General features: G+C 49.0%; 1 protein-coding gene across 2 annotated transcripts in view; it reads left to right on the forward strand.

The window, feature by feature from the left end:
- The window catches only part of DPYSL2 (dihydropyrimidinase like 2), a 112,837-nt gene that overhangs the window by 74,824 nt on the left and 25,834 nt on the right, over window positions 1-12,179 (forward strand). For both annotated transcript variants that reach the window (XM_061200719.1, XM_061200720.1), the window contains exons 4-7: window positions 7,167-7,331; window positions 9,547-9,608; window positions 10,125-10,205; window positions 10,742-10,810. In XM_061200719.1, coding sequence (XP_061056702.1) covers window positions 7,167-7,331; window positions 9,547-9,608; window positions 10,125-10,205; window positions 10,742-10,810 — 377 coding nt within the window. The remainder of the gene's footprint in view (window positions 1-7,166; window positions 7,332-9,546; window positions 9,609-10,124; window positions 10,206-10,741; window positions 10,811-12,179) is intronic.

The raw sequence follows: 12,179 nt of genomic DNA on the forward strand, positions 1-12,179 counted from the left end.
GCCTCGGCCCTTATTCCCCCCAGATCTGGCTTAATGATTCTAGCAGCGATCACTGGATACTGAACAGTTTCTTATGGCTCAACTTACTTCATATGAATATACTCGTTTACTTTTAAAAACAAGATTACATTAAAGGAAGTTCGGGAAAGAGAGAAATAAGGGGATGACCCCAGTGCCTCAAGGTTCGAGCAGTTAGTATGCCTGCGATTGTTAGGCTAATGACACAGTTCTCTTCTGTGTTTATTGAATTATTGAACTACTTGCTGCCCTTATAAGAAGTAAAGGGATAAGGCGGCGCTTTACTTCTCAATGAGCCACCCCTCCCGGCTCGCTTTTGCGCAGGGGTGGCTGAATAGCGGCTCTGGAGTCTCCCATCTGGGGCCACAGTTCACCTCTGCCAGCTAAGGCCACGTTATGGCCCACCTTCCAGAGTTCTGCCCAGGGCCTGGCAGGGCTGCAGCCCAGGTGCTGTGACGTTGCTCACCTCCTGCAGGCCAGGCCCTCCACCCCGTGCGCCCTAAGTGACGTGAGCAGCTTACTCAACCTCACTGTCCTGTCCCTCAGCTCCTTTAACTGAAAACTCAGGCCACCACGGCTCCTACTGCAGGGGTCTGGTGTGAGGACTGAGCGGGATAATCCAAGGAAGATGCAGAGATTAGTCCTGGACACATAGGAAGTACTTGATGAATATTCATTATTTTTGCCATTCCTCCCATCGTCAGAGTCTGTGAATTACACTTGAGTTTGTTGTTCCTTTCTTTGGCCAGGGCTAGCCTAAGGCTGGGGGCCCCTTGCTGGCATTCAGGAGGGCTGGGATGTACCAGTCGCCATGGTGAGTCTAGATGGGGGATGGATGGGATTGCTGTGTGTGACAAGGACTTTGGTGGAGGGTAGGGGTCCTAAGCTGGGTGTGTTATTCGCAGAGTCCCATGGCTGGGCCCCTGGGAGGAAGAGTGGTCCAGTCCTCGAGATGGCCGAGGCCTTGCTTGCTAGAGGCACGTGTGATGTTTGGTCTCTCCTGTGCTTATTGAGCGCCTTCTGTGTGCCAGTCCTCCTGCTTAATTAATGCTTTGGGGGACACAGAGAAGAGAATACGAATGGTAATTGGTTATATCTGACCAGCACCTGGTAGACTACATCGTATTGAACGCTCACAAAAATGTGGTGAGGTGCATTATTATCGCCAGTTTGTAGATGAGAAAACCAGGCACAAATTGTTCTAGGGGCTTCCCTGGTGGCGCAGTGGTTAGGAGTCTGCCTGCCAATGCAGGGGACACGGGTTCGAGCCCTGGTCCGGGAAGATCCCACATGCCGCAGAGCAACTAAGCCCGTGCACCACAACTACTGAGCCCGTGTGCTGCAACTACTGAAGCCCACGTGCCTAGAGCCTGTGCTCCGCAACGAAGAGTAGCTCCCGCTTACCGCAACTAGAGAAAGCCCGTGTGCAGCAACGAAGACCCAACGCAGCCAAAAGTAAATAATAAATAAATAAATTTATATAAGAAAAAATGTTCTAGATAGTTCCAGCTCTTAGGAAAATGCTTCCTTGCTTTGTGGGAGAAGCAGTATATTTGTGCAAGGCGAGTAGTTAGCCCCGGAAGCATGTGCTTTAGAGGCATCTTAATACTTCACAAAGGGATTTATGTGGGAGTTTTCCTTATGAAGGAATGTAACTTTGTCTACCTGCTGGTCTTTTTCAGCGTGTTCGTGTAGCAGACACTCTTCGGAGTAGTTCCCATATTGGCTCATTTACACCTCACTAGAACTGTGTGGCTTAGGTACTAGTATTAACCCCATTTTACAGATGAGGAATCTCAAGTCCACGGAGGCTGAATATCTTGCCCACAGTCACATGATGAGGAGGTGGCAGAACTGGTCAGGAGCTCAAGCACTACGTCTCCTATGTGTCCCTCTCATATTCCCAGGCACAGGTGCTTTCTCTGCCCTTTCTGCCTTTTTTCAGAACAAAGCCATGTTATCCTGACTGTCAGGCTGGGCTCCCCAAAGGCTCTTATCTCTCTACCAACAAAAGGCATTCCCTGCTGACTAGGTCACCTGGCATTTCGCTGAGTAGACGCCAGCCCCGAAACTCCATAGATAAACCAGCGGTGGTTTGTGTTGTTATCTCCCTGATGGTTTGCTTTTAATTCAAGTCCATTAATTTATCTAAGATGGAAATGGGCGAGGCCAACGCGCGCACACACAGTTAAGTGCAGGGCCTGGAGAATGAGGCAGTGCTGATTCTGGAAGGGGAGGCTGGTGATGGGCAGTTCTGATAGTTTCAAGGCCCCAGGGAGCGCCGGTGGTGTGTGTACCGACTGCAGGAGATTCTAGACCTGCCCCTACAGGGGTCTGTGTGTGAGGCTTCGGAGAGGCAGGGGGGAGGGCCCGAGGGGGGACCCGGCAGGGCTGACCACCCCCCCATCCTTCTCCTGCTTTACCTGCTTCTCCCCCCAGCAGACTTGGAACTTTGTTCTTGCTCAGCCACCTCAATTCCAGAACAGGGACTGCGGGGGTGATTTTCTAGCATCTCTATGTGTTCTAAATACGAAGGGCCCCATGCAAATTGATCAGAAACACTAACCGCTGGCTTTTTAAAAATCTGGGGTCTTGGATTATGTCAGGGCTGACTTCCTAGGTGTGATGTTGTACTCAGGTTAGCAAGACATCACCCCTGGCTGGGGGGCGTGGTTGGCGGGGGGTGTCACTGGGTGGAGGGTCTGAGCATCTGTCTGTATCGTTTCTTTTTTTTTTTAAACATCTTTATTGGAGTATAATTGCTTTACAATGGTGTGTTAGTTTCTGCTTTATAACAAAGTGAATCAGTTATACATATACATATATCCCCATATCTCTTCCCTCTTGCATCTCCCTCCCTCCCACCCTCCCTATCCCACCCCTCTAGGTGGTCACAATGTATCGTTTCTTACAACTGCATGTGAATCTACAATTACTATAAGAAGTTTAAAAAGTAGGGTCTCTTAAATACTACAAACTCCAAAGAGGTCCTAGATGTGAATTTTCCAGGAGCAGCATATTTACGTGGTGTTAACACTTTGCCGATATCCAATAAACATAACAACAGGGTACCAAAACCACTCAAGGCAATGAAGAGGAATGAAGTGCTGATACATGCTACAGTGGATGAACCTTGAAAACACTATGCTAAGTGAAAGAAGCCAGACACAAAAGACCACATATTGTATGATTCTTTTTATATGAAATATCCAGAGTAGGCCAGTCTGTAGAGATGGATAGCAAATTAGCGGTTGCTTCGGGCTGGGAGTAGCAGAGATGGTAGGGCGTGGGGAGGGGCGGTTGATGGCTATGGGGTTTCTCTTTTGGGTGATGTTCTACAATTAGATTGTGGTGATGGCTGCGTAACTCTGTGACGAGACTAACAATTGAACAGTTTAAATGAGTGAATTGGCTGGTATGTGAATTATATCTCGATAAAGCTGTTAAAAAAAAAGTAGGGTCCTTTGACAGTTTTAAGAGAAGTAATAACAGTCCTTTGGAAAGAGCTGGTGTCTTCTAAATACAAGCACTTCCGGACGCTGGTTGGAACTCCTCAGTTCAGGCCGCTGTCCTGGGGCATCTTCTTGGCTCTCTCATAAACCAGGTTCACAGGCCTCCTACTGAAACCACAGTGGTGTTTCCGATGGCTCATCCCGAGGGAATGAAGACTCAGCGTGTGCCAGATGTTTTGCCAGGTGCTTTCACACGCTTTCTTGAACTTCTTACAGCCCTGCACTCAACGGTAGTTGTTTCATGCCCGCGTTTTATATGTGAAGAGAGGGGGGTCCCAAGGAATATACACAGCAGGGGGGTGAGGCAGCAGGAGTCAGAATCAGAACTTGGGGTTCACCAACCCCAAAGGCCATCCTTTCCCGGTCCGATGCCAGGCTGGGTTGATGATCTGTCCCTCACGTCTTACAAGAGCGGAGAGAAGTCAACTGTCAGGCAGAAGCCAGGCTCTCGTAGGGACAGATGGCTTAGGAAAGTCACCAGGGAAAAGGCCTGTGAGTTCCATGCAAGTCATTTCCAGGCTCTGTCCTCAGAGGAGAATCTCTGCTCCCTCCGGAAATGAGTGTGACACTCTGCCCTGTTCCCTGGAGGAGCTCTTCCCGGGAGAGCTTCTATTTAAAGAGAACTGTGGGAAAACATGTGGAGGCTTTTCGTGGACACGTTTCTGAGTGTCATTAGCTCTTGGAGGAAATGTGTTTATTTCCCTGAAGCCCTCAACTTTGCCTGTGTCCTGAGTTTTCAAGGGTTCATAACTCTAGGAGCTGCTTTTGGATATGGAGGGAACCAGATATTTTTGGTCAGTGATAATGCTGTTGTGTAGTAAACAGGACCCTGGTGGTAAAGCGGGCATGAGTGAATGGCGGTTTCGCAGAAGAAATCAGTGGGAAAAGACTTGCCCTCAGTTAGTGATGCTCAGAGTGAAGCTCCCAGGGAGCTTATTAAAAGTTCAGATTCTCGGCTTCCCTGGTGGTGCAGTGGTTGGGAATCCGCCTGCCAATGCAGGGGACACGGGTTCGAGCCCTGGTCTGGGAAGATCCCACATGCCGCGGAGCAACTGGGCCCGTGAGCCACAGTTACTGAGCCTGTGCGTCTGGAGCTTGTGCTCCGCAACAAGAGAGGCCGCGATAGTGAGAGGCCCACGCGCCGCGATGAAGAGTGGCCCCCGCTTGCTGCAACTAGAGAAAGCCCTTGCACAGAAACGAAGACCCAACACAGCCAAAAATAAATAAATAAATTAAAAAAAAAAAAAAAAAAAAAAAGTTCAGATTCTCAGGTCCCAGCCCAGACCTACAGAATCCGAAAGTCTGGGGGTGATGTCCAGGAACCTGGGTTTTAATAAGCTCTCAAGATAATTTTTATACACCCTGAACTTTGAGGAACATAGCATCTGATGATCTTACCTGTGCTTGGAGTTGAGCAGGAAAATCTGATTGTGTTCCCAGGAGGGCATGTCCTGATCTTGCAGGGTGGCGTGGGAGCTGGAAGGGAGCATTCCTTCATTTGTTGAAAATAGGTATTGAGCACTTCCTATGTCTAGGCACCTACCCCCTGCTCTGAGGGAGTTTACATCCCAGCGACAGCGGGTGGGAGGGGGAGAGTCAGAGAATAAAGTACGGAAACGATGCAGAAACTACTGCACATGGGGGTGCGACCCTGGGATGGTGACATTTAACCGAATCAGAAGGAAGAGGGATGCGACCCTGGGATGGTGACATTTAACCCAATCAGAAGAAGAAAAACGAGATGCCCAAGGAAAGAGCAAGGTGAATGGATTTCCAAAGAAAGAGCACTGCTTGTGCAAAGGCCTGGAGGTCGGGGAGTTGGGCAGGTCAAAGAGTGAAGCAAGGCCGGGGTGGCCTGAAGGTGGTGAGCAGGGGGTAGGTGGCAGAGATTATGTTGGAGAGATGAGCAGGGACCAGTCTTCAGGACCAAGAAAAGGAGTTAGAATTTCACTCTAGAGATGGTGGACAGCTACCAAAGGCTTTTTGGAGGAAGGCAGGTGATGAAACCAGGGGCGTGACTAGGGAGATACTGCCCAAACTGTGATTGCTACAAAGTCAGGTTTTCGTCCTTTTTTTCTTTTTCTTTTTGCCAGGGGCAGGGGGACACAATTTAAGAAGAAAACTTGAAATCACTTTGTCAGAGTTTCTATGTTAGTATTTTACAGATGGAACAGACTTATATTAGAAGTGTATATCCTCATTGCTTTTGTTAGGTAACATTATATGTTATATGTATTACAATACCAGCTATGTATTTACCCATTTAATTACATATACTACTACTTATAAAAAGTAAATTTTGTCAAAAGAAAATTCAGCTCAGATGTCCGTATTTTCAAGCATATGAAGCCAAGTTGATTACAATTGAGCAGCGTCTGCAAGATTTGATCCACTTCAGAAATCTGAGCTCACTAGCATTGCCTGGGCTGGCATTTTCTTAGCTGAGAACTGCTTACCTGGGTGTAGAAAATCTAATATTTAGAGGAATGGTTCATTGCTTTAGGCGTCAAGAGTCCTGGGTTTTGTCTTCTTGGTTGTGTAAGTTTGATTCAACCTTGGACACGTCATTTCAGTTTGTATTTCAGTGTCTCTGTGCAGAAGATGAGTAATAATAATCATGGTAACTGGGCGAGAGCTCTTCAGGACCTAGGAGAGACAACATGTGCAAAGGCCCTGTGGCAGAAGGGAGGAGGCTGAAAGATGGCCTGTGTGTTTGGAGATCAGAGTGCAAGGGGTTGATGGTCCAGGGTGATTTGTAGAGGTAGGCAGGGGCCAAGCCAAGATCTTGAAGACCTTGTTGGGAACTCTAATTTTTATCTGAAGAGTAAGGGGAAGCCGTTGGAGGATTTAAATTGGGGAGTGACATAAGGTTGACATGCCGTCTCATTGAGTCCTCATAACAAATGTACGGGGTACGTAATATCCCTCTTTTAAACCAGCACAGAAACTCAGGGTAGTGGAGATTAAGTAGCTCACCTTGCTGGTGGGGAGTGGAGCCAAGAAACAGACTCAGGTGAGCCTGACTCCAGAAGCCTCTGTCCTCCGTATCAGCCTACCTCAATAATAATGTAACAATAACCGCAGTTTTCAAATGCTTTGAACTCGTAGGATGAAAGATCTCCCTTAAATTACAAAGTGGTATTATGCCGCAGAAATCTGAGTGGTGATGAGAGAGTGGATATGCCGGGGAACTTCTAAAAGGCCCCGTCTGCATGGCTCCGGTCCAGCATCCTCAAGTTCCTTGCCGTCTGGTAGGGGGCGTCTCGCAAGCCAGCTATCAGCACGAGGAAGGGCTTGCCGGCTCTGGCCCGCCATTTGACACTGCCATTGTCCGTAAGGACTCATTGTCCTTGAAATGTGCCCGAGCTCTGTGCTTTCAGCAGTTTTGAGCTGGGGAATCAGATCAGGGCAGGTCGTGCGTGGTTTCACTGGAGCAGTCGTGCCGTGCCAAGTTTCTGCTTTCTCCTTCTTGGGTAGTCGGCTGGCTTAAGTGGATTCTTAGAGTCTGGTGGTAGAGATCACCATCTCAATTTTGAACCCAAGAAGCCCTTGTTCAGGGTCGAAATGGGGAAACAGCTGCTGGCCCGCAACCCTTGAAGCTCCTGTTGGTGACGACGCGTGTCTGTTCCTTTCTAGTTGACCATGTGGTTCCCGAGCCTGGGACCAGCCTGCTGGCTGCCTTCGACCAGTGGAGGGAATGGGCCGACAGCAAGTCCTGCTGCGACTACTCTCTGCACGTGGACATCACCGAGTGGCACAAGGGCATCCAAGAGGAGATGGAGGCCCTGGTGAAGGACCACGGTAGGTTGTGCTGCCCCAGCACCTTCTGGGGATATTTCCTTCTCAGCCCACGAGCTGGCTGAGCTCTGAAGGAGAGCTCTGGGAAGAGTGATGATTGGTGCCTTCTGCACCCCCGTGCCTGCCAGGAGGGAGGGCTTAGGCTGCAGCTCGTGCTGATTGCAGGTGGCCAGACAGCTAGTCACAGCTTACTGGTGTGAGCGAACTGTGTGCGCCAGCCAGGCTGGAGCGTTGAGGCTGTGAGAGTGATGTGCCCTCAAAGGATAACATGGATATCCCAGGGAGGATTCTGGGCGGTCTTAGGAGAGAGCCCGGGACCCTGCGTACAGGACTTGAGCAGTCTCTTCCTGCAAACCCAGAAGAATCAGGGTAGATTTGAGGGTGATGAGCCTCTGGGACCACCTGCGGGGTCTGTCTTTGTCCATAGGACTATTTTGGGGAACAAGATTCTAAGGACTGGGTTCTGAAAGATTCCCAGGGAGGCTGGGGGAAATCTTAACTACCTCAAGGTGCCTCTGGGACCCTCTTGTCCACAGGAACCTTGGGGGTTTGGGTGGTGTTACCAGACCACATCATCTTTGGGCGTCTCCTTGACCTTGGCTATAGACTAGAGGTCACGTGGGGTCACATGTTGACCTCTTTGGATCCTAATCGTCAAGGAAGCATCTATGCTTTAGGGTTCTGGGACTGCTAGGCTCAGAAATGCCATGAGCTATGAATAAAATCTAGGCATGGATCTCGTAGATATCCATAGATTTGGTAGAAAAGCCTAGAATAAAAATCTGGAGTCTTGGGTTTATCTCTCTGCTCTTCCAGAAGCTAGCTGTATGACCTTGGGCAAATCACTTAAATTTTATGAGTCTCAATTCGGAAAAAAAATCTCACATGAGGGTATTGGGTTAGCTACCTTAAGATTCACTGCAGCATGAAGGTCCCATGTGAATGCAACTAGGTAACCCTTGACCTTTCTCACTTTTGAGAATACCGAGACTCAAATGGATTCAATACTTATAATAAATTTACTCCACATCAGCCTGGAGGGTTCCCATAGCAACTGTTGCCTAGCAGGGGACAAGGGCAGGGATGTCCTGAGGCATTGAACCCAGGCAGCTTCCAGCACCCCTGGCAACTTGAATTAAGCTCCAAGGCTAGCAGGTTGTCAGTACAGTTGTTTACCATTGGGATGAATGTTGAGCAGGGATGTTTGGTCTGGTGCCTCTGGAAGCAAGAACTCTAAAATGCCAGGGTGAGAACTGTGACATCTGCTTGTCACACTCACGGCCCTTTTCTTGTTAAAAACGTTTCTTAAAAATCAGCCTGGAAGGCAATCAGTTTACCAGAGAAACGACATTTATTATAGATCTTCATCTGCAGGGTCTTCTAATTCATCTTGTTGTGTTAAAGTCACAACAGTTAGGAGCAACTTTTATTTTTAACTTTTCACTTTTAATTGTGGTAAAATACAACATAATGTACACTTTACCATCTTAATCATTTTTAAGTGTGCAGTTCGGTGACATTAAGGACATTCACATTGTTGTGCAGCCATCACCACCATCCATCTGCAGACCTTTTTTCATCCTTCCAAAATGAAACTCTGTACCCATTAAACAATAACTTCCCCTTCTCCCTCCTCCCAGCCCCTGGCAACCCCCATTCTACTTTCTGTGTCTATGAATTTGGCCTATAGGTGGAATCCTACAGTATTTGTCCTTTTGTGACTGGCATATTCCCCTTAGCAGCATGTCCTCGAGGCTCATCCATATTGTAGCCTGTGTCAGAATTCCCTTCCTTTTTAAGGCTGGATAATATCCCATTGTATGGATGGACCACATTTTGTTTATCCATTCATCCACAGACACATTTTGCTTCCACCTTTTGGCTATTGTGAGTAATGCTGCTGTGAACATGGGTGTACAAATACGGGCAATTTAAAATTTTGATATAGTTTTAACTTCAGAGAAAATTATAAAAATACTAAAAAGAATCCTTATGCACCCTGTTGCCAGATTCGCCAGTTGTTTATATTTTACCACATTCGCTTTATCATTCTCTCTCTGTCTCCATCTCTGTCTCTCTTTGTCTCTCCCTCTTTCTCTCTCTGACTTTCTGTCTCTCTGCATACATATGCATAATATTATTACTTCCTTATTCCCTTCCAGATTATTGGTTTATCTATTTGTCACGTCTCCACCTCTCTGTTTTGTCTGTCCACTAGGGGTAAATTCCTTCCTCGTGTACATGGCTTTCAAAGATCGCTTCCAGCTAACGGATTCCCAGGTAAGAAAAGCCTGCTCGCTGGCGTTCGGTATGTTCGGACCACTGCTGTTGTCTTGAAAGCTGCCTCCAGTGAATGCTCACGGGAAATGGCTGGTGGATGAAGCCCCTGATGTAACTCCCTTTAGGGAGGGTACGAACCCAGTGCCCTGGTCCCCCAGGACAGGTGTTCCACCAGGCTCTGGAATCAGCCACCTGCCGTGGGCCAGCGTGACCGAGAGGTGTTCCCTGACCCTCTTCAGCAAACCTGGTGCAGAGAAGGTGCCACCCAAGAGCTTCTCCTAATTCAAGCCCTTTTAGGTTACGCTGCCTCTGTTAATTATCTGTTAATTACCAAGAGGTCCTGCTCTGCCACTTGTGGCCAGAAACACTGCCCTCGGGCGTGTCAGAAAAGCCGGCCTTAATAGAAGCAGCGAGGGGTCCCGGTGCTGGTCCCTGTGGCTTGTCAGGACGGTGGTTGTACTTGTGACCAGGAAGACAGAGGTCCCTGTCTCTGATCCCACCCCCTCCCTCTCTCAGATCTATGAAGTCCTGAGCGTGATCCGGGACATTGGAGCGATTGCCCAAGTCCACGCGGAAAACGGCGACATCATTGCAGAGGTATGTGCTTTCTCTTCATCACCTCGACGTGACCCACAGGGTGAGAGGCAGGCTCGAGAGTGGAGCAGCTTCCATAGCTCAGCTCCAGTGGGGAACAGCGGAGTGACCCAGTGGGACTGTGCAAACAGCCTCGCTGACAGCGCGAATGTTGGGGATGCACGTGCCCCTCGGCATCTTCTGGAGGACGTGTAGCCTTTCCACAGAGAGGTCCTTCCTCTCAGCGCTGTGACGCGGCTGCCTGTGGAAGTCCACGTATAGATATTTTACTCTGTAGCCCAGGGCTGGGGACACATTGGCTTTCGGCATCCCAGGGGACAGCTGTACATATTTGGGGGGCTGTAACTGATCTATCATAGCTCGGGTAGCATTGGGAGCAGGGTACCGTGCCCTCTCTTCGTGGGGTCTTGGGATGAGGGCTCAGCGGTCAGCGTGCCATTTTGCTGTCTTGCCCGAGTAATTTTTACCCACGTCTCAGCGGTCGGAGCCATCTGGGATCCAGCACCCCCTGAAAGCCTGCTTTTCTTTAAACATTGCAGGAACAACAGAGGATCCTGGATCTGGGCATCACGGGCCCCGAGGGACATGTGCTGAGCCGGCCCGAGGAGGTGAGCGCCTGTTGAACGGAATGCATGAATCCGTGTTCTGGGGCGGGCGCCACCAGAGCCACAGAGAGCCCACTTCCCGCCTGTTGAGAATGGGCCTTCTCGGGTGCTGATTTTGGTCCCTCTGAGAAAGTCACATCACCCACATCTACACAGGCAAAGTGAAGGGTTAGACTGTGCTGTGGGGTAAAGCAGTATGGCTTGTTTAGCCTAAAGACTCCTCTTTCTGTCTCTAATTCTTCAAGCCCTTTCTTGGGTAGACAGACACAAACAGCTTTTTATTAGCATCCAGCAGTTGGGGTTTTGTGGTTCATAAACCAGGGCCTCCAAAATCTTACCATAAAAGCTCTTCTAAGTGTCTAGAAAGCAGAAGGGGGACTGTAAGGTTTTCCGTGATAAGTCTGCACAGGGTATAACATAATCAGCAGAGTGTGGGAGACAGAATCTTTCAAGATCAAGGAGGGAAGATTCAGAGCAGGGTTCTTGCTGGCCCCGACGTTGAAAGTCACGGTCCTGGGTGGCGAGGCTTGTGAGTGAGAAGGGGGTGCTCACATCTTATGTGGCAGAGAACCTGTTTTTCTAAATTAGAATCTGTGGCCTCTGAATACTTTTCAGGAGTTGGCTCTTTAATGAAAGGCTCAAGGTCAGGCGTTGGAGGACTTGGCAGCTCTGAGCAGAGGATGCTGGGGGTCTCATGGAAATGAATAGATTTTGTCCTTCCAGGAAAAGAGACAGGCAGAGAGGGCAGATAAAATCATCGTGGGAGCGGATGGTGACTTAAAATTAGGATTTTTCCTCCTGGAAACAGGTGGAGGGAGATGCTGGGTGAGAGGGGTACGGATGGGACCAGGGCCCCCAAGTCGCAGAACTTTAGGGCCAGGACGTCCCCTCTGAGTCTGGGAAGGGGTCACGTTAGGCCTCGTGGGCTCTGCCCCGCCCAGAAGAAAATGGATTCTGAAGGTGTGGCATTGAAGGCGCCATCAATGGGCTGCCTGGGTCGGGTGAGGTGGCTCGTCTCACCAGCCTTTTCCCTAGGCTTGGGGGAGGGAGGGATGAGGCTGGAAAAGGAGAAAGAATGTAGGAAAGAGGCAGAAAAAAGCAAAGGTAGAAGCCACTTAGAATGTCTTGCACACACTGAGGGCTTACAGTTCCTTGTTCTGCCCTTTTACTGCATGCGAGCACATACACACAGATACATACACAGAGTCACAGACACAGACATATGCACAGATACACACACAGATACACAGAGTCACAGACACACAGAGACACACACACAGAGACATGCATGTTACAGATACACACAGACATACACACAGAGGCACACAGATACATACACAGAGCCACAGACACAGACATATGCACAGATACA

Source organism: Eubalaena glacialis, chromosome 9 (genome assembly GCF_028564815.1).
Source record: "Eubalaena glacialis isolate mEubGla1 chromosome 9, mEubGla1.1.hap2.+ XY, whole genome shotgun sequence".
NCBI classification, from domain to species: domain Eukaryota; kingdom Metazoa; phylum Chordata; class Mammalia; order Artiodactyla; family Balaenidae; genus Eubalaena; species Eubalaena glacialis.